This window comes from Pelophylax lessonae, assembly GCF_965119305.1.
Source record: "Pelophylax lessonae genome assembly, chromosome: 7".
Taxonomy (NCBI): domain Eukaryota; kingdom Metazoa; phylum Chordata; class Amphibia; order Anura; family Ranidae; genus Pelophylax; species Pelophylax lessonae.
The window spans coordinates 68697845-68723197 of record NC_138774.1 but is presented as its reverse complement, the minus strand read 5'-3'; the positions used below and the strand labels follow the sequence as shown (position 1 = coordinate 68723197).

General features: G+C 43.2%; 1 protein-coding gene across 1 annotated transcript in view; it reads left to right on the top strand.

Moving 5' to 3' along the window:
• LOC309559484 (cytochrome P450 2B1-like) overlaps positions 1 to 25076 on the top strand; it is a 41901-nt gene extending 16825 nt beyond the window's left edge. The window contains exons 2-9 of the mRNA XM_082262758.1: positions 9563 to 9725; positions 12103 to 12252; positions 12393 to 12553; positions 13075 to 13251; positions 13367 to 13508; positions 16289 to 16476; positions 23126 to 23267; positions 24767 to 25076. Coding sequence (XP_082118884.1) covers positions 9563 to 9725; positions 12103 to 12252; positions 12393 to 12553; positions 13075 to 13251; positions 13367 to 13508; positions 16289 to 16476; positions 23126 to 23267; positions 24767 to 24948 — 1305 coding nt within the window. The 3' untranslated portion in view covers positions 24949 to 25076. The remainder of the gene's footprint in view (positions 1 to 9562; positions 9726 to 12102; positions 12253 to 12392; positions 12554 to 13074; positions 13252 to 13366; positions 13509 to 16288; positions 16477 to 23125; positions 23268 to 24766) is intronic.
• Positions 25077 to 25353: the final 277 nt, after the last annotated feature.

The following is a 25353-nucleotide window of genomic DNA, read 5'->3' as shown; positions in this document are numbered from 1 at the left end:
TTGGAGGAAGAGGCGGTGGTCGCACAGAGCCACCAGCACAGCAGAAGAGGAAGCAGGGTGCAGAAGCGGAGCGGCTGTGCCCTAGACACTACGCCCACTACTGCCCAACACAGCAAGGGAACGAGCGCACCAAAGTCAGCTCAAAGGAGTTCTCTAGCGTGGAAGTTCTTTAGAAAATGTGCTGATGACAGGACACGAGTGGTTTGCACCCTGTGCAATCAGAGCCTGAAGCGAGGCATAAACCTTCTCAACCTGAGCACAACCTGCATGATCAGGCATTTAAGTGCAAAGCACGAGCTGCAGTGGAGTAGACACCTTCAAAACCAAGAAACGTCTCTGGCTCATCCTGCTTCCTCTTCTGCTGCAGTCTCGGCCGCTCCAGCCACATCTGTAGTGATACCGGCACCTGCCACCCCGCAAACAGATGATCTGTCAGCAACACCACCACCTGGGTCACCAACAACCATCTCCACAATGTCCCGTGGAAGCGTTCAGCTTTCCATCTCCCAAACACTTGAGAGGAAGAGGAAGTACCCCCCTACCCACCCGCGATCCCTGGCCCTGAATGCCAGCATTTCAAAATTATTGGCCTTTGAAATGCTGTCATTCCGTCTGGTGGAGACGCACAGTTTTAAAAACCTTATGTCGGTGGCTGTCCCACAGCACGTCATGCCCAGCCGCCACTACTTTTCCAGGCAAGCCATCCCTTCCCTGCACAACCAAGTGGGGGAAAAAATCAGGTGTGCACTGCGCAACGCCATCTGTGCCAAGGTCCACCTAACTACTGATACGTGGACCAGTAAGCTCGGTCAGGGGCGTTATATCTCCCTAACGGCACACTGGGTAAATGTAGTGGCGGATGGGCCTGAGGCGGATAGCAATTTGGCGCATGTCCTTCCACCACCGAGGATTGCAGGGCGCTTCAGTTTGCCTCCTGTTCCTAACTCCTCCTACTCCGCTTCCTTATCCTCTACCGCCTCCTCATCCGGACAGCGTAATACCTTCACCACCAACTTCAGCACGGCCAGGGGTAAACGACAGCAGGCAGTTTTACAACTTGCCTGTTTGGGGGACAAACCACACACCGCGCAGGAGTTGTGGAGGAGCATGGAACAGCAGACAAATGAGTGGTTGCTGCCAGCGAGCCTTAAGCCCGGCCTGGTGGTGTGCGATAACGGGCGAAATCTCATAGCAGCTCTGGGCCTAGCCGGTTTGACGCACATCCCTTGCCTGGCGCATGTGCTGAATTTGGTGGTGCAGAGGTTCCTTAAAAACTACCCCGATATGTCAGAGCTGCTGCAGAAAGTGCGGGCCGTCTGTGCGCACTTTCTGCGTTCTCACCCTGCTGCTGCTCGCCTGTCAGCGCTGCAGCGTAACTTCGGCCTTCCCGCTCACCGCCTCATATGTGACGTGCCCACAAGGTGGAACTCCACCTTGCACATGCTGCAAAGACTGTGCGAGCAGCAGCAGGCCATAGTGGAGTTTCAGCTGCAGCACGCACGTGTGAGTCGCTCTGCGGAACAGCACCACTTCACCACCAATAACTGGGCCTCCATGCGAGACCTGTGTGCCTTGTTGCGCTGTTTTGAGTTCTCCACCAACATGGCCAGTGGCGATGACGCCGTTCTCAGCTTAACTATCCCACTTCTATGCCTCCTTGAAAAAACAATTCGGGCGATGATGGAAGAGGATGTGGCACAGGAGGAGGAGGAGGAGGATGAATAGGTAACATTTCCAAGGCTTTCAGGGCAGTCGCAAGGGGCTCCGAGGGTGGGTTCCTGCACACACAAACGCCAGGGACACAATTGTCCAGCAGGGGCACAGTTCTGGAGGATGAGGAGGATGAGGAGGAGTAGGAGCTGGAGGAGGAGATGGAACCATGTTCACAGCAGGGTGGCACCCAGGCCAGCTCATGGCCATCACTGGTGCGTGGCTGGGGGGATACAGAGGACACGGACAATACACCTCCCACAGAGGACAGCCTTTCGTTGCCTCTGGGCAGCCTGGCACACATGAGCGATTACATGCTGCAGTGTCTCCACAACGACCGCCGAGTTGCCCACATTCTAACTTGTGCTGATTACTGGGTGGCCACTCTGCTGGATCCCCGTTACAAGGACAACATACCGTCCTTAATTCACTCACTGGAGCGAGAGTACAAGCGCACGCTGGTAGACGCCATGCTGCTGGCATTCCCATCTGACAGCGGGGCCACAGTGGAAGCACAAGGCAGAGGAGGAGGAGGAGGTCGCCAACGCAACCAGGGCACCGCCAGCACCTCAGAAGGCAGGGTTAGCATGGCCGAAATGTGGAAAAGCTTTGTCAGCACGCCACAACAAACAGCAGCACCAGCAGCTCAGATGGAACGTCTTAGCAGGAGGCAGCATTTTACCAACATGGTGGAGCAGTATGTGTGCACACGCCTAGACGTACTGAATGAGGGGTCTGCCCCCTTCAACTTCTGGGTCTCCAAGTTGGGCACATGGCCTGAGCTTGCCCTTTACGCCTTGGAGGTGCTGGCGTGCCCTGCAGCCAGTGTATTATCTGAACAGGTATTTAGCACGGCTGGGGGCGTTATAACAGACAAGCGCAGCCGCCTGTCCAGAGACAATGTGGACAAGCTCACGTTCATTAAAATGAACCAGGCATGGATCCCACGGGACTTTTCCGTACCTTGTGCAGAATAGCAATGGATACCGACCTTACCCACCCATTGTTCCATTTTTGCTCTTTCTCACTCTTTTGGGGTGTACCCTCATTTAAAGTTTGTGAAAAGAAGCAGTGTTGGCTACCTCGTCCTCCTCCTCAGGGCCAGATTAACGTAGGGGCTATTGGAGCTGCAGCTCCAGGCCCCTACCTTTTATATAGGCCCCGGGTTGGCCATATTCACTGTTACCACTCTTCTGTCACTTGTAAACACAGAAGTCTGACTTCTATGCTCGCTTCCCCAGGCAGCACCCTCAGAACCTCCCCACACAGCGCGAAGGCCGGACAAGGAGGGACAGTTGCCGATGCATGGATGTGTTTATGGGCTTCAGAGACAGCATCCCATGTTGAATTAGGCATGCATGGCTGCACCCTTCCTCCTCTGGGTGCATGCCAAGGCACGGCCCTTAAGGCCCTTCAAAATCCTCAGCACCAAGCCCATGATGCTCTTAATCCGGCCCTGGTCCTCCTCCACCGCTGCTTCCACCTACACCGCCCATAGGTGTGCGCAGCCTATTGCATTAGGGTGTGCACCCCAAAGTTTAAATACACATGCATGTGTTTGCCTACATGTACATGGCCCCGATACATTACTCTCCCTGCTGGCAAAGAGAAATGGAGCAGAGCAGGTCCGAGGGAGATCTTTCCCATCTCCTCACTGGCAAACAGAGCGATAATGCTATGTGCCCTAGGTGATTAGGGTGTGCCCAGGTACACCCGGCACACCCTGTGCACACGCCTATGACACCGCCACATCCACCACCACCTCAACCTCCCTCCTACTCCATATGAGCCTCGTCCTTCAGAGATGAAGAACATTGTTTTATTTTTCTGTTTTTTTTTTGTTGTTGTTTTAAGTTATTTCCCTATCCACATTTGTTTGCAGAGCACTTGCCATGCTCTTAACTACGTTTTGCTGCCATTTGCAGCACTCTAGCCTTTTCCATTGGTGTTTTAGAGCCATTTTAGTGCCTGAAAGTTCGGGTCCCCATTGACTTCAATGGGGTTCGGTGTCTGGGAAAAGTTCGGCAAAAGTCCGGGACACGGACCCGGACTTTTTTTTAAAGTTCGGCCGAACCCGTCGAACACAGACATCCAGGTGTCCGCTCAACTCTAGTCACTAAATAATATATTGCTCACGCATGCCATGGGTATATGTGAAATGACACCCCAAAATACATTCTGCTGCTTCTCCTGAGTACAGGGATACCCCATGTGTGAGACTTTTCCGCAGTCTAGCCACGTACAGGACCCCGAAAACCAATCCCCATCTTCATGTTTTCTAATGGCGTAAATTGCTTATTTTACCTCTGCACTACCTGCCACAGTTTCAGAGGCCCTGACATTTCAAGATAGCACAAACCCCCCCCCCCCCCCCCCAATGACCCCATTTTGCAAAGTAGACACTCCAAGCTATTAGCTGAGAGGCATGATGAGTCCATGGAATAGTTTATATTTTGCCACAAGTTTTGGGAAAATTATTATATTTTTTTTTTTTTTTTTTTTTACACAAAGTTGTCAGTAAATGATCTAATACTCACACATGCCGTGGGTATATGTGAAATGACACCCCAAAATACATTCTGCTGCTTCTGCTGAGTACAGTAATACCCCATGTGTGAGACTTTTTGGCAGTCTAGCCGCGTACACGACCCGGAAAACCACTCCCCACCTTCAGGCTTTCTAAGGGCGTAAATTGTTGATCTCACTCCTTACTACCTATCACACTTTTGAAGGCCATGAAATGCCAAGATGGCACAAAACCCCCCAAATGACCCCATTTTGCAAAGTGGACACTCCAAGCTATTAGCTGAGAGGCATGATGAGTCCATGGAATAGTTTATATTTTGCCACAAGTTTCAGGAAAATTATTATTTTTTTTTTTTTACACAAAGTTGTCAGTAAATGATATAATGCTCACACATGCCATGGGTATATGTGAAATGACACCCCAAAATACATTCTGCTGCTTCTCCTGAGTACAGGGATACCCCATGTGTGAGACTTTTTGGCAGTCTAGCCGCATACAGGACCCGGAAAACCACTCCCCACCTTCAGGCTTTCTAAGGGCGTAAATTGTTGATCTCACTCCTTACTACCTACCACACTTTTGAAGGCCATGAAATGCCAAGATGGCACAAAACCCCCCCCAAATGACCCCATTTTGCAAAGTAGACACTCCAAGCTATTAGCTGAGAGGCATGATGAGTCCATGGAATAGTTTATATTTTGCCACAAGTTTCGGGAAAATTATTATTTTTTTTTGTTTTTGTTTTTTTACACAAATTTGTCAGTAAATTATATAATGCTCACACATGCCATGGGTATATGTGAAATGACACCCCAAAATACATTCTGCTGCTTCTCCTGAGTACAGGGATACCCCATGTGTGAGACTTTTTGGCAGTCTAGCCATGTACAGGAACCAGAAAACCACTCCCCACCTTCAGGCTTTCTAAGGGCGTAAATTGTTGATCTCACTCCTTATTACCTATCACACTTTTGAAGGCCATGAAATGCCAAGATGGCACAACCCCCCCCCCCCAAATGACACCATTTTGCAAAGTAGACACTCCAATCTATCTGCTGAGAGGCATGGTGAGTATTTTGCATCTCTCATTTATTTTGGAAAATGAAGAAAAAACAGGAAAATGCATTTTTTTCCTCTTTTTTCAAATTCCAAAACTTTGTGACAAAAAGTGAGATCTGCAAAACACTCAACATGCCTCTCTGCAAATAGCTTAGGGTGTCTACTTTCCGAAAAGGGGTCATTTGGGGAGAGGGGAGTTGTGCTGTCTTGGCATTTCATGGCCTCCGAAACTGTGATAGGTAGTCAGGAGTGAAATCAACAATTTACGCCCTTGGAAAGCCTGAAGGTAGTGATTGATTTTCGGGGGCCTGTACTCGGCTAGACTGCAAAAAAGTCTCACACATGGGGTATCCCTGTACTTAAGAGAAGCAGCAGAATGTATTTTGGGGTGTCATTTCACATATAGAATATTAAAACTCTGATGCTCTATTTGGGTGTGGATACAGAAATAAAAAAATAGATGGTAAAAAATTAGGCTGCAGCCTCCCTAAATTATAGTCCAAAGGACCATATAGTAAATGTAAAATGAGGTAGGGTGATGGAGCTGCCTAAAATAAACTATGATGGAGGACAATATCAATAATAAGGGTAAAATTGCACAAAAAATCCACGTAATAGAAAAAAGAGCACTAAAATACAGCTGTATGATAAAATCTAAAGGAGAAAATGTTAAAGGTGCAGATGTGCTAATTAGGTATATAAAGTGATGTGTACAGATATAAGTGGACCAGAATTCAGTAGGTCTTAGACAGTAAGAACAATAGGTATAAATCAAATCAAATATACAAAGGGTAAAACCTGGATCATATAAGTGAACCTTATAAATAAATTGGTGAAGTAAAAATATACATGATATGATATAAAACTTGGTAAGTGATAAAAAGTGCTCTGTGCGTAGCGAAATACCCCAAATAAAATCACACCCTGGGGTATAAAAGTGCAGTGACAAAAAATATAAAAGTCCAATATAAGTGATAAGTGCCTATAAGGCAAATGCTGTGACCATAAAAAGAATATATAAATATATAAATATAATGAATATAATGAATACAGTTCAGTATTAATAGCAGGTGATGATATATTTAAATCTAGTGAACACAGTTCAGTGTTGATAGCAGGTGACGGTTTTCTAATACCAGAAATACAAGGAGTGACCCCGTGGTGGGCGGTGAGGTGCTGGGTGACCCCTCTAGTGAATAGCGCACTCACCAGAAATACCCACCCCGCACAGGGGTATAGAGCGGGTATATAGATGTATCCTGCAGCCAGAAATCCTCTATGGATCCTAGGTGGGGGTATCCTGGAAGGGTCCTAAACGGAAAGGAAGTTCCCCAGGGAAGGTGGCCGGCATCTAGTGGGCTACTGCCAAATAGGAAGTGGGCTTCCTGGTATCCACGGGGTGTCACTCACCGCTGCTGAGGACGTAATACTGTGAAACGCGTACAGCGTGTCGCATCACTTCTGGTTTTTGGAATCGAGGCTCGGACCGCAATGCGCTCCACCGCTCGTTATATGCTTTTAAACTACTGCATAAATGTGAGTACCTCTTCTATGTCTTAACATCAATAAACTTGTACAGACGGTATCACGCTATGTGCCTTTTCGTTATTCCCTATACCCTGACACATCAATACGAGTGACACCCCGTGGATACCAGGAAGCCCACTTCCTATTTGGCAGGAGCCCACTAGATCCCGGCCACCTTCCCTAGGGAACTTCCTTTCCGTTTAGGACCCTTCCAGGATACCCCCACCTAGGATCCATAGAGGATTTCTGGCCGCAGGATACATCTATATACCCGCTCTATACCCCTGTGTGGGGTGGGTATTTCTGGTGAGTGCACTATTCACTAGAGGGGGTCACCCAGCACCTCACCGCCCACCACGGGGTCACTCCTTGTATTTCTGGTATTAGAAAACCGTCACCTGCTATCAACACTAAACTGTGTTCACTAGATTTATATATATCATCACCTGCTATTAATACTGAACTGTATTCATTATATTCATTATATTTATATATTCTTTTTATGGTCACAGCACTTGCCTTATAGGCACTTATCACTTATATTGGACTTTTATATTTTTTGTCACTGCACTTTTATACCCCAGGGTGTGATTTTATTTGGGGTATTTCGCTACGCACAGAGCACTTTTTATCACTTACCAAGTTTTATATCATATCATGTATATTTTTACTTCACCAATTTATTTATAAGGTTCACTTATATGATCCAGGTTTTACCCTTTGTATATTTGATTTGATTTATACCTATTGTTCTTACTGTCTAAGACCTACTGAATTCTGGTCCACTTATATCTGTACACATCACTTTATATACCTAATTAGCACATCTGCACCTTTTAAATTTTCTCCTTTAGATTTTATCATACAGCTGTATTTTAGTGCTCTTTTTTCTATTACGTGGCTTTTTTGTGCAATTTTACCCTTATTATTGATATTGTCCTCCATCATAGTTTATTTTAGGCAGCGCCATCACCCTACCTCATTTTACATTGTCATTTCACATATACCCATGGCATGTGTGAGAAATATATCATTTAGTGACAACTTTGTGTAAAAAAAAAAAATAAATAATAATAATATATTTCCCGGAACTTGTGGCAAAATATAAAATATTCCATGGACTCACCATGCCTCTCAGCAAATATCTTGGGGTGTCTACTTTGCAAAATGGGGTAATTTGGGGGGGTTTTGTGCTATCTTGAAATTTCAGGGCCTCCGAAACTGTGATGGGTAGTGAGGAGTAAAATCAAAAATTTACACCATTAGAAAACCTAAAGATGGTGATTGATTTTCGGGGTCCCGTACACAGCTAGGCTCCCAAAAAGTCTCACACATGGGGTACCCCCATACTCAGGAGAAGCGGCAGAATGTATTTTGGGGTGTCATTCCACATATACCCATGTCATGTGTGAGAAATGTATCTTTTAGTGACAACTTTGTGTTAAAAAAAAAAAATAAAAAAAAAATTGTAATTTTCCCAAAACTTGTGGCAAAATATAAAATATTCCATGGACTCACCATGCCTCTCAGCAAACAGCTTGGGGTGTCTACTTTCCAAAATGGGGTCATTTGGGGGGGGGGGTTGTAGTATCTTGACATTTCAGGGCCTCCTAAACTGTTATAGGTAGTGAGAAAATGCAATGAAAAATGTACGCCCTTTGAAATTCTGATGGTGGGGATTGGTTTTCGAGGTCCCGTACACAAATAGGCTCCCAAAAAGTCTCACATATGTGGTATCCCTGTACTCAGGAGAAGCAGAAGAATATATTTTGGGGTGTAATTACACATATACCCATGGCATGTGTGAGCAATATATCATTTCAATGACAACTTTGTGTAAAAAAAAAATATATATATTTTTTTAGTCATTTTTCAAACACCTGTGACAAAAAAATGAAATATTCAATGAGCTCAACATGCATCTCAGAACATTCCTTAGGATGTCTACTTTCCAAAAAGTGGTAATTTGGGGGGGGGGGTTGTACTGCCCTGCCATTTTAGCACTTCATGAAATGAGCTAGGCAGTCAGAAATTAAAGCTGCGTAAATTTCAGTATATACACCATAGTTTGTAGACGCTATAACTTTTGCGCAAACCAATAAAAATATGCTCATTGAATTTTTTTTGTCAAAGACATGTAGTTAAATATATTTTGGCCAAAAAAATGACATAAATTGAGTATATTGGATATTTTTTAAAAGACAAAGTTGAAAATGTCATTTTTTCGCAAAATGTTTGCTCTTTTTTATTAATATAGCAAAAAATAAAAAGCGCAGTGGTGATCAAATACCACCAAAAAAAAGCTCTGCTTGTGGGAAAAAAAGGACGTAAATTTCGTTTGGGTACCACATTGCATGACCGCACAATTGTCAGTTAAATTCGCACAGTGCCGAAGCACAAAAAGTGGCCTGGACGTAAGACAGCAAAATCCTCCGGTGGTAAAGTGGTTAATGTGTGCTGCTTTTACTAACATCTAACATAACATAATCTGACTGTTCTTTAACCCTGAACTCAGAGTTTATACCAGAGATAAAAAACAACAGCCAGATCAGTGTTCTTTGTGGGTAATAAAAAATACATTTTACTAAAAGAATTAAAAATAATTTAAACTTTTATAAAAAAAAAAAAATGTTTACCACCCCCTGTGTCTACACGCAAACATGAGTGTAAGTCCAGCATGAAAATGTAAACAGCAAAAAAGCCTAAGTTTGCTGTTCAATCACATTTCATTCTTTTCAGCTGAGCAAGACCTATGGTCCCGTCTACACTCTTTATCTTCCTAACCGGTGCACAGTCATGCTTGCTGGCTATGATGCTATCAAGGAAGCCTTGATAGACCACAGTGACGTCTTTAGCGAAAGAGGAAACCTGGACTTGGTCATCCTGCTATTTAAAGAATATGGTATGTTAATAAACACAGGGACCCTGTATGCACAGATCCTACATCACTGCCCTGTTGTATCCAGGGCCCATACCCGCTAATGTCAGTTCTGTTCTGGGACAAGGCCTAGATGTTTACCACAGAGGATACCTTTTTTATATTCATAGGCCATTATTTAAGGAATAAGTAGAACATCCTGTCGCAGTCTGGGGTCAAGCTCAAAGGCTAGTAGCTATAGCAGTAGAGAGGCTCCCACCGACCAGCTGGATAAGTACAGAAACAGGTCACCCTGGCAGATGATGCAGGATCATGCCAGGTGCTGGGTCTATGCACTAACAAGTTTTCACCAGAGCTCCCGATGGTGGAGATGGGTCTTGCTGTGTGCTAATGCCAGGTCACATTTCTTAGCATTGCCGCACTAGGAGGTAAGTGAGCCGGGGTCTTGTAGCAGATGTAGCAGGTAGGGATCAAGCAAAAGAATAGTTGGTAAACAAGACAAAGGTCAGTGACAAGTGACTTCAGGTTGGAATCAAACAGAAGTGTAGTAGAAGTAGCAAGTCAAAGGTCAATAAATGGCAGGAGCAATTAGTTCAAGTTTCATTGGAAACAAGGTACAAGGCAAGATAATCCAAAGGATCAGATAGGAAGCTGTCCTGCATCTCAGGTGGCACAGCAAGAATAACTATAGCCAAACACTGCAGTAGTTGTTTAAGATACAGATCCTTCCTGACATGTCCATTCTTTCCTAGATTCACACATTTATTTCATACACAGACTGTACAGTTTACTGTTAATTCATCCAGATCAGTGGTGATTCATCCCATTAGAACGTCTGTAGTCCAATCTGGCACTACTCTTAAAAGAGTACTCAGGAGAAGCACCTTTCTCTGTTTAACAAAGTTGTCAATAACACAGCAGCACAACAAACACAACATCTATTTCCCATCAGGAAGCTTCTGTGGTCACTTTCCATTGGTCTTATGGGAGCTATCACAAAGGTGTAGTATCTATTTCTAATATGCAAATTTCTCAATCATGGCCACCAAAGCTCATACTGATACATTTAATTTACTCTATGACTATTCTAATTTTTCTTTGTAAGCAGCATTAACAAAAGCTTTTCAGCAAATTGCTATAATTTTATACAAAGTTCCCTATACATTGCTCACAAATTAAAATGCTTTTACAATACTCGGTTACTTTTTCTGTTTTCAAAAAGACCCTAACTAGAAACTGGAGAACTTTCAAGGTCCCATATATATATATATATATATATATATATTGATGAATATTTTATTGTACAAATGTTAAAAAACATAAACAATAGCTCACAAAAGTGAGTACACCCCTCATATTTTTGTAAAATGTAACACACCTGCTCCCCATTCACACCTGAGACCTTATAAAACTAACGAGACACATGACACTGAGGAAGGAAAATGGCTAATTTGACCCAATTTGAAAATTTTCACTTAGGGGTGTACTCACTTTTGTTGCCAGTGGTTGAGACATTGATGGCTGTGTGTTGAGTTATTTTGAGGGGACAGCAAATATACAAGCTGTACACTCACTACTTTACATTGTAGCAAAGTGTCATTTCTTCAGTGTTGTCACATGAAAAGATATAATAAAATATTTACAAAAATGTGAGGGGTGTACTCACTTTTGTGAGATAATGTATGACACAGAAAAAGACAAAAGTGTTGCATATCAACATTACAAGTACATGGATTTATACTGTATCTTGTCAATTATTATCCTTGCCCCCCTGGGCAATAGATTGCTTGCTGTAACTTCGATGCGTTTCACAGGTCGATGCCTGTTTCATCAGGAAAATATCTACAGTCAAGCTCTACAATAACAGAAAGTACATTTGTCAGCTCATCCATATCATAAAGTTACATCCAACAGATTTATCACCCCTGATAGGAAATGAAAATCTTACATACCTGTTTTTTACATCTACAAAATTAACAAACAGTGATAACCACCACCTTCAATTGAAAACCCCTGGGAGGAATGAATTGTTTCTTCCAAAACTTGTTCACTGCAAGTCCTGCATAAGGGACCAAGCCTGTATGCTGGCTGATACTGTGGCCTATTTACGATTACTGGAAGTGAAAGGGAAAGGGACATAATAATAGTATTATGGATAACAGTGTGTGTGTATATTTGGGGAAAATCAATCCCCCATCCTTTTCAAGAGTTAGTAATCAACTATGGTATAACTGCTATACTGTTGGGGGCCCAATCTTTCCCAACTATACTCCTCAAATATTGTAGACCCAGCTTGACACCTACCAGTAAAGTGTGCAACTGATTCAACAATACTTCCCATGTTGATATGTTTCCCAAGTATCCATATTTCCAGCTATGCTTTCTATGATTTATTCTACAGGCGTCCTTATGAGCAAAGGACAGCGATGGAAAACAATGCGTAGATTCTCCTTGATGACATTGCGAGATTACGGAATGGGGCAGAGGAGCATTGAAGAGAGGATTCAGGAAGAGGCCCAGTGTCTCATCAAAGGTTTCAAGAAAAACAACAGTTAGTAGAGATATTTACAATGATATCTATTATACTGTACATGATCTAAAATCAAAATGTAAAAAAAATGGTTTTCCAGTCCTAATGGGAAATATATTTTGTATTTTACAATAAGTATGCCTGTCTGTCTTTAACAACAGATATCCTATTTGATCCAACTTATTTGCTGGGACTGGCGACATCTAATGTCATCTGCTCCATTGTTTTTGGTGAGAGGTTTAACTATGAAGACAAAAAATTCATGACACTTCTCGGACACATCAGAGACATTTTCCGACTGATGAATTCACGGAGTGGTCAAGTAGGTTTCCCATTAATGATTTATGATTAATGAAACAATTGAAAACAATCAGTGAAACCATGTTTATTATAATCATTTTTTGTTTAATCCTTTACAGTCACATTCCAAGCAATTTATCACAGGTGGGGTGGGAAGGTTTGCCTCCCAAAATATGTGCTGTGCAACACCCTCTCTTTCTATAATTTGCATCATCAATCTTATTCAAATCTCGAAACCATCTTTGATTCTGACTGATGAACATGAAAAAATTGAGATTTTAATAAATCAGGCTTCCTGTATGTCAGAGACAGCAATAAGCCTACAGAGGGGGTGTCTGAGAATACCTTTCCTGCATTACAGACAAGCCAACCGATAAAACAAAAAAGGGGTGGACAGCTGCATTAAAGCCATGTATAGATGGAAAACTGAAACCCCGAGCAAATATAATATGCTTTCTCAAAACTTTTTTGACTGTATGCACACTTCAGGAGTTTGTGTAACAAAAGTAAATGTATATTATTATCATTTTCAATGTATTTCAGCTTTTTAGCATGTTCCCTAATGTGCTCAGGGTCCTCCCAGGTCCTCACCAGAAGATTGTCACTTGTCTACATAATCTTAGAGAGTTTCTGATGGAGATGGTGAAGTCCCATCAAAAAACACTGGATGAGAACTGTCCACGAGACTTCATAGACTGCTTCATCATAAGGATGAAAGAGGTGGGTTTGTGGAGAATCAGGACAGAACTGTCCAACCTTCTTTAACAGGTCAAATTGATCTTCTTGCACTATGAATATGATGGATCATAGTTAATGTGTTCTTTTCTTTTACCAGGAAAAGAAAAATCCAAACACCGATTTTCATGAGGAAAATTTGATAGCAACTATATTAGACCTATTCTTCGCTGGAACAGAGACTACAAGCATGACTTTAAGATATGCTTTCCTGATACTACTCAAGTATCCTGAGATACTGGGTAAAATTGAAACATGTTTGAAATCATATTTTATATTTAGGGTCTAGGGAACAGGCAAATTTGACCAAGAGGCCATTTGTATCAAAGAGTAGTGGCCAATGTACCAAAAAATTTATCTGTCGGTTAGCTATGGTTCGATCAATAAAGGTAAACCTAATTGGACCCAATGTATTTACTGGGACTAGTAGTGCCTAGGGTCATCTGCAATTTTGTTTTGGTAAGAGGTTCAACTATGAGGGAAAGAAGTTCAGGACACGTTGAACGAACATTTTAAGACTGATGAATTCATACAGTGGTAAAGTAAGTTTGCAACAATCAAACCGTCGGTGCAAAGCACCTATCTCCTGTGCTCTGAGTGGTGTAATCCTCTATCCACCTCAGCCACAATCTTGCAGCTGTTGAGAACTGGTGACTCGGCAACACCGGATAGCTTCAGCCTTGCAGCCCCTTACCAGACCAGGGTAGTCTGAAACCTCTAAAGTAGTAGGCTCTGAGGAAGACGCTAAGCCTCGAAACACGTAAGCCTTTACAGCTTCAAGGGACGGTACACCCTTTGATCTCGATGCTGAAGACTGTGTACCATATTTGATGTGCTTTTAACAAGAACTCGTTTGTGAGTATTTTTATACCTTTATTTTAAATAAACCTTTTTTAGAGGATAATGCACTAGGCCGGTGCGCCCTTGTGTTTGTTTTGTTATTTTTTTGTAAAGTAAGTTTGGCATTAGTGAGTAAAAAGATCAATTTCACACATTTAGTGACATGATAGATACTATAGAAATGGATGACATAAAAACAGACAGTTATGACCAAGATACCCATTGTTTAAAAAACGTGGTGATATTGTTTTGCTTGTATTTTTAGGGTAATTTGCAGTAAAGCAAGGAAGCAAAAACCCATGTAGTATATGAACCACTTAAGCCCCGGAAGATTTTACCCCCTTCCTGACCAGGGTTTTCTTTGCGATTTTTTACTGCGTGACTTTAACGGACAATTGCGCGGTCGTGCGTCGCTGTACCTAAACGAATTTGACGTCCTTTTTTCCCACAAACAGAGATTTCTTTTGGCGGTATTTGATCACCTGTGCGATTTTTTGATCATGCGCTATAAACAAAAAAAGAGCATCAATTTTGCAAAAATAACAATATTTTTCACATTTTTTTATATGAAATTCCCCAAAAAAAAATGTAAAAATCAAAATGTTTTAACATTTTCGGCCAATTTGTCTTATGCTACATATGTTTGGTAAAAAAAATTGCAAAAAGCATATTTTGATTGGTTTGCGCAAAAGTTATCACGTTTACTAACAAAGGGAAATATTTTTGTCATTTTTGTTTTTTTTTTAACGAGTAATGGCGGCGATCTGCGTTTTTTTTTTGCGGGACTGCGACATTGCAGCGGACAGATCGGACCCTTGACTGCCATTTTTAACACTTTTGGGGTTACCAGTGACATTACTGCAGTAATCAGTGCTATACATATGCACTGTTACTGTAAAAATGACACTGGCAGGGAAGGGGTTAACTGTATTGGAGAGGGAGGGGTTAAGTGTGTCCTAGGGGCGTGTTTCTAACAGTGATTGGACATGGCTACTAGTGTAAAAACAGAGATCAACAGTCCTACATAGTAGAACCGTCTGATCTCCATTTTTACACAGGGGAGAATGACAGGCGGCTTGTTTACATTAGCCGCCTGCCTTTCTCCCTTCCCGGCGAACGATCGCGAGTGACCAGCGGACATAGGGTCCGCCGATCACACGCACTGACTTGTTAGGGAACGAGCCGGGCGGGCGCACGCCTCAGCGGGTGCGCGTTTGCCCGCTATTGGCTCACAAGCCAGTGACAGGCTAGTGACGTAGGTACGTCACTTTGCCTGGCCGGGGCTGACCGCCGCAGTATATGTACTTGCGGCGGTCGGCAAGTGGTTAAAGTGATATTAAAGGCAATACGTTAAAAAAAATGCACGAAAGTAAAAAACCTGGAGCCTTTATAAACACTTTAATGTGCTTTTACTAAACAAGAATGCTGCACATACAAACTACAAACTACTTACAATTGTAGGAAAACAATACACAACATACAGAATATTAAAAATATGCATACAACACACATGCACATGCTATCTAACCTTCCTAGGAAATGAGCATTGACAATGATCAGTATGCTAAAAAGACACTTTGCTTGGGTATAGAGGCTTCACAATCTCCGTAGACAACCCGAATATCAGTCAATTTAAAATTGAGCTGTCTCAAAGTATAGATTTATTATTATTACCCAGATGAAGTTCCCACTTTGGTCTTGTGAAGTTCTCTCTGACACAGAACTTCCTTCTACCAAAGTTTTTTCTTGTTATGGAACCTCCTACTTCTACCTAGGCCTTCTTCCAGACTCCAACTTTTGTTCAGCACACGGCTATGTTATCTAATTTCTTCTTACCTTCCCCCATTGCCTGCCAACATCACTTCCTTTTCAACTAGCCATTAAGAACCAGTTAAACAATTTATTTACCATTTCAACAGAGGCAGCCCACCTTCTGAATTATAGATGATAGCTATGTTTTATTCCATATTTTTATGCTTTAAGAAAATCACTAAAATAGCCATGGCAACACAGCAAGTCCATTATAGTAGACTATCTGTTCCTCAGCATTCAGAATATTGACTTAGTAACATAGCCCTTTAGTTATATCTTCATTCTTTTTTACCTTTAAAGATTATATTTGAAATTCAGTCTACAATTTGAACAATGTTACTTTAATTTTACTTTCTTTTTTAAAAAACAGAAAAGACTCAAAAGGAAATTGACCAGGTCATAGGTCCCATTCGCTGTCCATCAGTGAAAGACAGGACAAAGATGCCCTACACAGATGCTGTAATACATGAGATCCAGAGATTTTCTGATATTATACCAACAGGAATGCCCCATGAAACTACGAGAGACACAATCTTCAAGGAATATCACATTCCCAAGGTTAGGCAGCTTTCGTGTTTAATTAAACACCAGGGACACATAATCTTTTTACTGTATCCTCAATGCTCTCTGTACGACCATTATTACTGTTCTAAGTTTCTAAAATGTCCTTGCAGCTGACATACTGATTTATTGGGGTTATGTGAGTAATAATATAATGATCAGTGTTTCAGAGTACAAAAGCACTAGCTACAGACTTTCATTCATAGCCAGCAAAATTGAAACACCAAAGTTCTTATGTTCATTGTACCTTAATGCCCAACTCTAGGAACTTAAAAATGATCCCTTTCAATGAGGCTGTGTCCATACTGATAGGATTAATTTCTGGTTTAGGTCTAGGGCGCATGGAAAATAAAATCTACTTACCTGATCCTCTGCTCCTCTAAATTGCTCGACCAGTCCTCTCAGTATCTTCTCCCCCATGCTCCAGCAATCTAAGGTCTGGATGTCATCAGGACCAATGGATTGTCCTGGATGTTTATTGGACAGCAAGTTATAGCTAGTTATATAGTCCATCAATGCATTTCTACTGCTAAATGAGGAACTGCCTCATACATATGTGTAGTTCCCCCCCTAGGTAGGGGCTAGAGAGATAGTATGGTTTTTGATCTTTGCTGCTTACCAGAAAGATTGCCAGGTAAATCTATATTGTTCTCTGCCTACCAGAGAGCAGGATCTTCTAGTGAGGGTTGTTCATGGTGCTCAGGTGCAGCTCAGTTTGTCTGAAGAGTGGAGGGCTGGAAGGGAGTGGAGCTGACTGGAAGGGAGACACTGGAAAGAATCTGATTCTGCATACAGTGATTATAGATTTGTGTCAAGGGGCCTGTCCTGAGGAATCTGATTCTGCATACAGTGAGTACAGATTTGTGTCAAGGGGTCTGTCCTGAGGTGGGCCGTTCCTTCAACTAGAAGAGTCAGTGGATGGGTGTCAGTAAAGGGGATACTAGAGAGTGTCCCTAAAGATAATGTAGTGCATCAAGTCTGCTTCTGGAGAGAGCAAGAAGACTTAACCCCTTCCATACAAGTGGCAGTATGGTTAAAGCACTGACTGCTTCCACAAGTAACCTGGTGAGGCCAAGTGGGAGTTTTACTTATCAACTGTAAATAGTTAGAGTTTGAGTATCCCACTATTCCCTTCTCTGATCCCAGTACCACAATCAGGGCCAGCCCTACCATGAGTCCCGGTGGGACCATGGGACCCAGGCCCCCCCGGCCGCCTCTTCTCTTCTTCGGCTATTGCCAAAAAAAAAAGGTCAGCGGCCGGCCTGTCATACACACTGCGCATGCGCCGCCGCCGCTCGGAAAAGCCCGAAAATGTTCGGCTATTTCCGGGCGGCCGCGGACCATTGTGCCGACATTGGTTTCCCCAAGATTTCCAGTTTCCCCAGGCACTCGGCTCTGATCGGAACTCTGCCTCTTGCCTCCCCAGCACACATGGATTCCGCCCCTCCAGCTTCCTCCAGCCTTCTGCACTCCAGCTCCGCCTCCCCAGCCATTTTTAAATCCTAAGGTGCCCTTTAGGAACAGGTAAGTGAGACTGCTCCACACACAGCCACACTACCTTCCATTATGCAGGGCTGCAGGCATACTACAGAAGATGTAGTGCTGCCGGCATGGTACATGCCCACAGCACTGCATCTCCTGCAGTATGCCCGCAGGCCCACATTCTCCTCTACCATGCCCGCAGCACTGCATTCAATTGCACCATGCCCCCAGCCCCACATTTTCCTGTACCATGCCCACAGCCCCGCATTCTCATGCACCATGCCCTGACCCTGCATTCTCCTGTACCATGCCCGCAGCCCCGCATTCTCCTGCACCATGCCCGCAGCCCCGCATTCTCCTGTACCATGCCCGCAGCCCCGCATTCTCCTGTACCATGCCCGCAGCTCCGCATTCTCCTCTACCATGCCCGCAGCACTGCATTCTCTTACACCATGCCCACAGCCCTGCATTCTCATGCACCATGCTCACATCCTGCATTCTCCTGTACCATGCCCACAGCCCCGTATTCTCATGCACCATGCCCGCAGCCCCGCTTTCTCATGCACCATGCCCGCAGCCCCGCATTCTCATGCACCATGCCCGCAGCCCCACATTCTCCTGTACCATGCCCGCAGCCCTGAATTCTCCTGTACAATGCCCGCAGCCCTGCATTCTCCTGTACCATTCCCACGGCCCGCATTCTTCTGTACCATGCCTGCAGCCCTGCATTCTCCTGTACTATGCCCACAGCCCTACATTCCCCTGTACCATGTCCACAGCACTGCATTCTCCTGTACAATGCCCGCAGCCCTACATTCTCCTGTACCATGTCCACAGCACTTCATTCTCCTGTACCATGTCCGCAGCCCTGCATTCTCCTGTACCATACCCGCAGCCCCGCATTCTCCTGTACCATTCCCGCAGCCCTACATTCTCTTGCACCATGCCCGCAGCCCCGCATTCTCCTGTACCATGCCCACAGCCCCGCATTCTCATGCACCATGCCCGCACCCTGCATTCTCCTGTACCATGCCCACAGCCCCGCATACTCCTGCACCATGCCCGCAGCCCCGCATTCTCCTGTACCATGCCCGCAGCCCCGCATTCTCCTGTACCATGCCCGCAGCACTTCATTCTCTTGCACCATGCCCGTAGCCCTGCATTCTCCTGCACTATGCCCACAGCCCTGCATTCTCATGCACCATGCCTGCACCCTGCATTCTCATGCACCATGCCCACAGCCCCATATTCTCCTGCACCATGCCTGCAGCCCCGCATTCTCATGCACCATGCCCGCAGCCCCGCATTCTCCTGTACCATGCCCACAGCCCCACATTCTCCTGTACCATGCCTGCAGCCCCACATTCTCCTGTACCATGTCCGCAGCCCTGCATTCTTCTGTACCATGCCCGCAGACCCGCATTCTCCTGTACCATGTCCGCAGCCCTGCATTCTCCTGTACTATGCCCGCAGCCCTACATTCTCCTGTACCATGTCCGCAGCACTGCATTCTCCTGTATAATGCCCGCAGCCCTACATTCTCCTGTACCATGCCCGCAGCCCTACATTCTCCTGTACCATGTCCGCAGCACTGCATTCTCCTGTACCATGTCCGCAGCCCTGCATTTTCCTGTACCATGTCCGCAGCACTGCATTCTCCTGTACCATGCCCACAGCCCTGCATTCTTCTGTACCATGCAAGCAGGACTGCATTCTCCTGTACCATGCTCACAGCCCTGCAGGGCACTGTGGCACTATAGACAGTAGAAAGCTTGGTGCGCTCATCTGCCCAGTGTCTACTGCTCTGTCCTGCTCTTGCTGTCACTCCGTAAACACTCACACTCCTCTGACTGCTTTAATAGTCCTATAAAATGTGGGGGCCTCTTGGAGGGCGTGAATTTTTTTTTGTTTTGGGGGGGGCAGAATTTCATTCTCGGACCCAGGCCGCACAATGTCTTGGGCCAGCCCTGACCACAATAAACACACAAAAAAAAAAAAAAAACCTGGACTGTTTATTGAATAACAAGCCATTGGGAGTAAGGATGAATGTGTGAACTGTCCCTAAGTGACTGTCTGCAGGTATTTAGAAGAGGCCCAAGAAGTCATCACACAGCAAGTAGGGATGATCGAACGATTCGAGTCGACCATCGGTTCGACCCGAACATTGGCTGTTCGAGGTTCGGCCGAATTTAGAACTTTTTGCCCAAAAAGTTCGGAATTCGGCAACCAGAACAGACCAAAATGCAATGGGACAGGAAATGGGCTTTAAAAGCCCATGATTGGACCAGAACCATTAGCAAAAGCCAATTGAGGGGGCAGGAGAATGCTAGGAATGTGTCCCTAGACCAATCATTAGTGAATACGCCCCCCAGTATATAAGATAGCCCCGGCAAATTCCTAGCATTGTAATACAGGGACATGGAAGAGAATGGTAGCAGTTCTGTTAAATTGTCTTCAAAAGTGTCATTTAGCATTTATTAGTGTGAGGAAAGGGATATCTAGTGTAGTTAGAGTGCTCTTTTACACTTTAGTTAGATGCAAAAATTTAGTTTCTGTAGGGAAAGTGTTAAGTGCCAGGATGACCGTAGTGTAGTGTAGGGTGAACTGACTCTGACTGCTATGGCAGGGTGACCAAACCCTTCCATATCAGGGTGACCGCTATGGAGAAAAGCTAGTTTCTCTGAAGTCACTTTCGCTGCAGGGATATGGCTTCTCACCCGTCAGCCTGCTTTTTGGCTGCAGGCGTCTATAGGGATTTTTTGAGCACATGTTTGGAGCCAGGCATGACATCTGAACATGTGTATAGGGGGTATATATACACACCCATGTATGTATATATACACCTAGACATACAGTATATAGGTGTGAAAGGAGCAGAAAACACTACTTGCACTAATGAAATAATTAACACCAATATAGTTACGCTCCTATCACACCTATATATGTCTAAGTGTAAAATACATATAAGTGTATGTGTATATATACCACTATACACAAGTTCAGATGTTTTGCCTGTCTCCAAAGAACCCAAAAAAATGCCCAAAAAAACGTTAGCGCCAAAAAAAAAAAACGCCCAGGTGTGTCGTTGCAGGCATTTTTTTGGGGGTTTTTAGAGGCAGGCAAAACATCTGAACTTGTGTATAGTGGTATATATACACACATACTTGTATGTGTTTTACACTTAGACATATATAGTTGTTATAGGAGCGGAGCCATATTAGTGTAAATGATTTCATTAGCGCAAGCATATATTTCTGCTACTATCACACCTATATATGTCTAGGTGTATATATACATATAAGTATGTGTGTATATATACCCTTATACAGAAGTTCAGATGTAATGCCTGCCTCCAAAGAACCCAAAAAAATGCCCAAAAAACGCTAGCTAAAAAAAAAAAAAACGCCCAGGTGTTTTGTTGCAGGCATTTTTTGGGGGTTTTTGGAGGCAGGCAAAACATCTGAACTTGTGTATACGGGTATATATACACACATACTTATATGTATATATACACTTAGACATATATGTGTGATAGTAGCAGAAATATATGCTTGCGCTAATGAAATCATTTACACTAATATGGCTCCGCTCCTATAACACCTATATATGTCTAAGTGTAAAATACATATAAGTATGTGTGTATATATACCACTATACACAAGTTCAGATGTTTTGCCTGCCTCCAAAAACCCCCAAAAAATGCCTGCAACAACACACCTGGGCGTTTTTTTTTTTTGGCGCTAGCGTTTTTTTGAGCATTTTTTTGGGTTCTTTGGAGGCAGGCAAAACATCTGAACTTGTGTATAGTGGTATATATACACACATACTTATATGTATTTTACACTTAGACATATATAGGTGTTATAGGAGCGGAGCCATATTAGTGTAAATGAATTAATTAGCGCAAGCATATATTTCTGCTACTATCACACCTATATATGTCTAGGTGTATGTATACATATAAGTATGTGTGGGTATATATACCCGTATACACAAGTTCAGATGTTTTGCCTGCCTGAAAAGACCCAAAAAATGCCCAAAAAAACGCCTGCTACTAAACCGGCAAGGTGTGAAAAGAGAGAAGCCACTAACCTGTTCTATAAGTGACAAAATACAAACGATCTTTTTTTTTATGGTTCTGGACATGCTACAGAGCTGAAACTTCACAGGTACACTTTTTAGACCCCCAGATACTAAATCCAAAGTATTTATTTTATTTTTTTAATTTTTTCAATAATTGGCTCTCTATCAAAAATGACAATTTTTAAGAACTTTTTTATTGGCATTTATTGGGTTTTAGGGCTTTAAAATTGTGTTTTTTGATTACCGAAGTTCGGGTCCTATTGATTTCAATGGGGTTCTGAAATCCGGGCCGAACTTTCAGGAAGTTCGAAAGTTCTGGCCGAACCGAACTTTTGAAAAGTTCGATCATCCCTAACAGCAAGCCCTACGGGAAAAGTGCTATATAAGTGATCTAAAATGGCCTAATTAACATAATAAATAGTTGTGGTCAAAATGGAGAGTATCACATAAGCTATTACCTTGCAGCAAGCTATTACCTTGCAGCAAGACATTATGAGAACTATAAGGTGAAAGGTGTTGAAACTTTAGTTAGCCAAATCCTAGAGCTGCACACCACTTTCAAAGAGTAAAATCAGGTTACTTTTCAGCACATGCACAAACACAGACACAGACACTCAACCCAGGATCCTCCTTTTAAAGGATAAGTTCACCTTTAAAAAAAAAAAAAATAACAGATGTACATGTTTTTTTTTTTTATAATTGAGCCTGCAACCACTACACCCGTGACCAGTGAACTGTAGGTACAATGCCATGTTCCTGCAGACACAGCTGAGAGCTGCCTGCTCATATCTCTGTACTATTACGCTAATTACTAACACGCTAATTAGTGCCCTGGTAGTTTATTGAGAACTACAAGCTGTCTGCCATGGTGGAAAATGGGACTTCTACTTTGACAGATCTATGTGAATGAATGACACAACTGTGTACATAGAGCCCCACACAGCTACACTGTTGGAACAAAAAGACACAGGGTAGAAAAAGGTATTCAAACACTCTTTATATAAGTTATCCAACCCTTAATTTTGTTATATGTGTGTTAAAGCTTTCTGTTTCCTTCTGAGTCTTTCGTGCTCTTCTCTAGGGGACAATGGTGTTTCCACTTCTTACCACAGTCTTAAAAGATCCAAAATTCTTTCGGAATCCAGAACAGTTTGATCCTGGTCATTTTCTTGATGAAAATCGAGCTTTTAAGAAAAATGATGCCTTCATGCCATTCTCTACCGGTAACGTAACCATTTCCATTGTACACATTATCATTCCACAGAACAGCAGTCAGCTGAAACTTAAGTCGTTCTCACAATGGAAAGACTGCAACTCCTAAGCAGGCACTCCACTAATCAAGAATTATTTTTTCCTGACGGTGGCGCCCACTTTAATTTTCCAACACTCTGTACAGCAAAGTTTCTCAATGGAGTACAACTGCAAAAATAACATTGATGTCCCCTTGCTCTTGGGTCTGTCTGTTAATCAAATGAACAAACCCTCCACCATCCACCAGAAAACATGAACCCAAATCTTTTAACACTTTCAGTCTGGGGAAAAATTCTCCACACTCTCTCTCAAGAAGGAACTTAATGCTGCAGTCACCTGAGGTCTGATAATGAATAAAAACTTGGGATAGATCAGTGCAGTATGGAGGCCAGCGAACACGTTTTAGAGGCTGGTCTGCCTCTGAAACAATTCATCACACAATCTGCTCCAACCTGGGCAGTGAATGCACATTGGGAATGCATACTGTCCTGGACCCAGGCTCTCAGTATTTCCCAGCCTCAGTCCCCAAGTACACCCAATAGGCCATGTGTTGGGCCAAAGATGTAACTACAACCTTCAAGGCCCAGGTGCAAAAAATCTTAAAGGGCCCCGCTGACCCCCCCCCCCCCTTCAATCCGAGCATCAGGCTTCCAGTTCTGGGAGGGGTCCATGTACATCCTCCCAGAACTCTGCATCCTGCGTGCCTCCTGGGGCGTGCATCCAGACACACACAGCTGATCACAGATTAGGGTTAAGGGCCAATCACAGCATCCCTTTACCATGTGATCACCTAATCACATGTAAACAGACTTACCGGTTATCGGCAGTCCTTTCCTCCCACGCTGTGTCTGTGTGAGGAAAGGAGAGACCTTGAAATGTGCACAAGAGGTGCAACTTCGCCTTAAGTAACCCACATGACCACATGTCTAGCTCCTCTTCATCCCATTACTTTTCTTTCTTTGAATTTACTAGAGGGTTGATTTATAAAGGGTGGGCATTGCTCAATAAAAGTCAATGTACAGTATTTCTATGTGAATGTGATAACAAACAAATGTAAATGGATTACATCTTGTGCTGTTCAAATGTTAATAATTGATCCTAAATGGAAAATACTGCATTTGGCCTCTAGACAGAGATAAAGTGTTATGGGAAACTTCTATTTCCTCTTTAGCCAAATGCATTGTATTTTGTTTTAAATAAATGATTTATATTCAAACAGCACAAGATATAGTCTACTTACCTTTATTTTATGCCCCATTAGCACTGAAAAAATGTACATGCACTTTCACTTGGTGAATTGTTATGTTCATATTTTATAAATCAATCCCAAGGTATAACATAGGGAATTACTACAAGTTTATTCCATATGTTATATTAAAGATGTGTGCCAATTCTCAATCTGTTACATTTAGTTTGCACTTAACACATAACATACCTCTACTGCTAATGTTTTTTCTTCTTGTTTCCTCAGGAAAACGTTCATGTTTAGGAGAAGGTCTGGCTCGTATGGAGATCTTCCTCTTTCTCACCAATATACTCCAAAAGTTTACCCTTAAGCCTACCGTAGCCGAGAAGGATATAGAAATCACACCAGCCCCCAACAGCAATGGGAGCACAGCTCGGACATATGAGATGTTTGCTGTGCCCCGATGAGTGATTTATAATAATTGGTCATATGAATGGCCTGTTTCATGGGGCTGTGACATAGAAAAAGGGGTTGCATAAAAATGTAATTTTTTCTTTACTTTGTATTGTGACACTTTGTAAATCAATTATACAAGTAAATACGATGTAAAAGTTTTCAAATATTACTCTCTAAAGCCCAGCCAGTAAAAATCAACCTTTTAAGTACATGCCCCATCCCAACTGCAAAGGTTGATAGCTTATTATATGTAGGGGAAAATACTTTCTAAGGCAGTGTTTCTGAAACTTTTTTTACTGTAAGTCAAGGCACCCTTTACAAATTATGGACAATCTCAAAGCACCCTTTAATGCATAAAAGTAGATTTTAATGAGTAAAGAACATGTAAGCAATGACATGCATTGACTAACAGATGG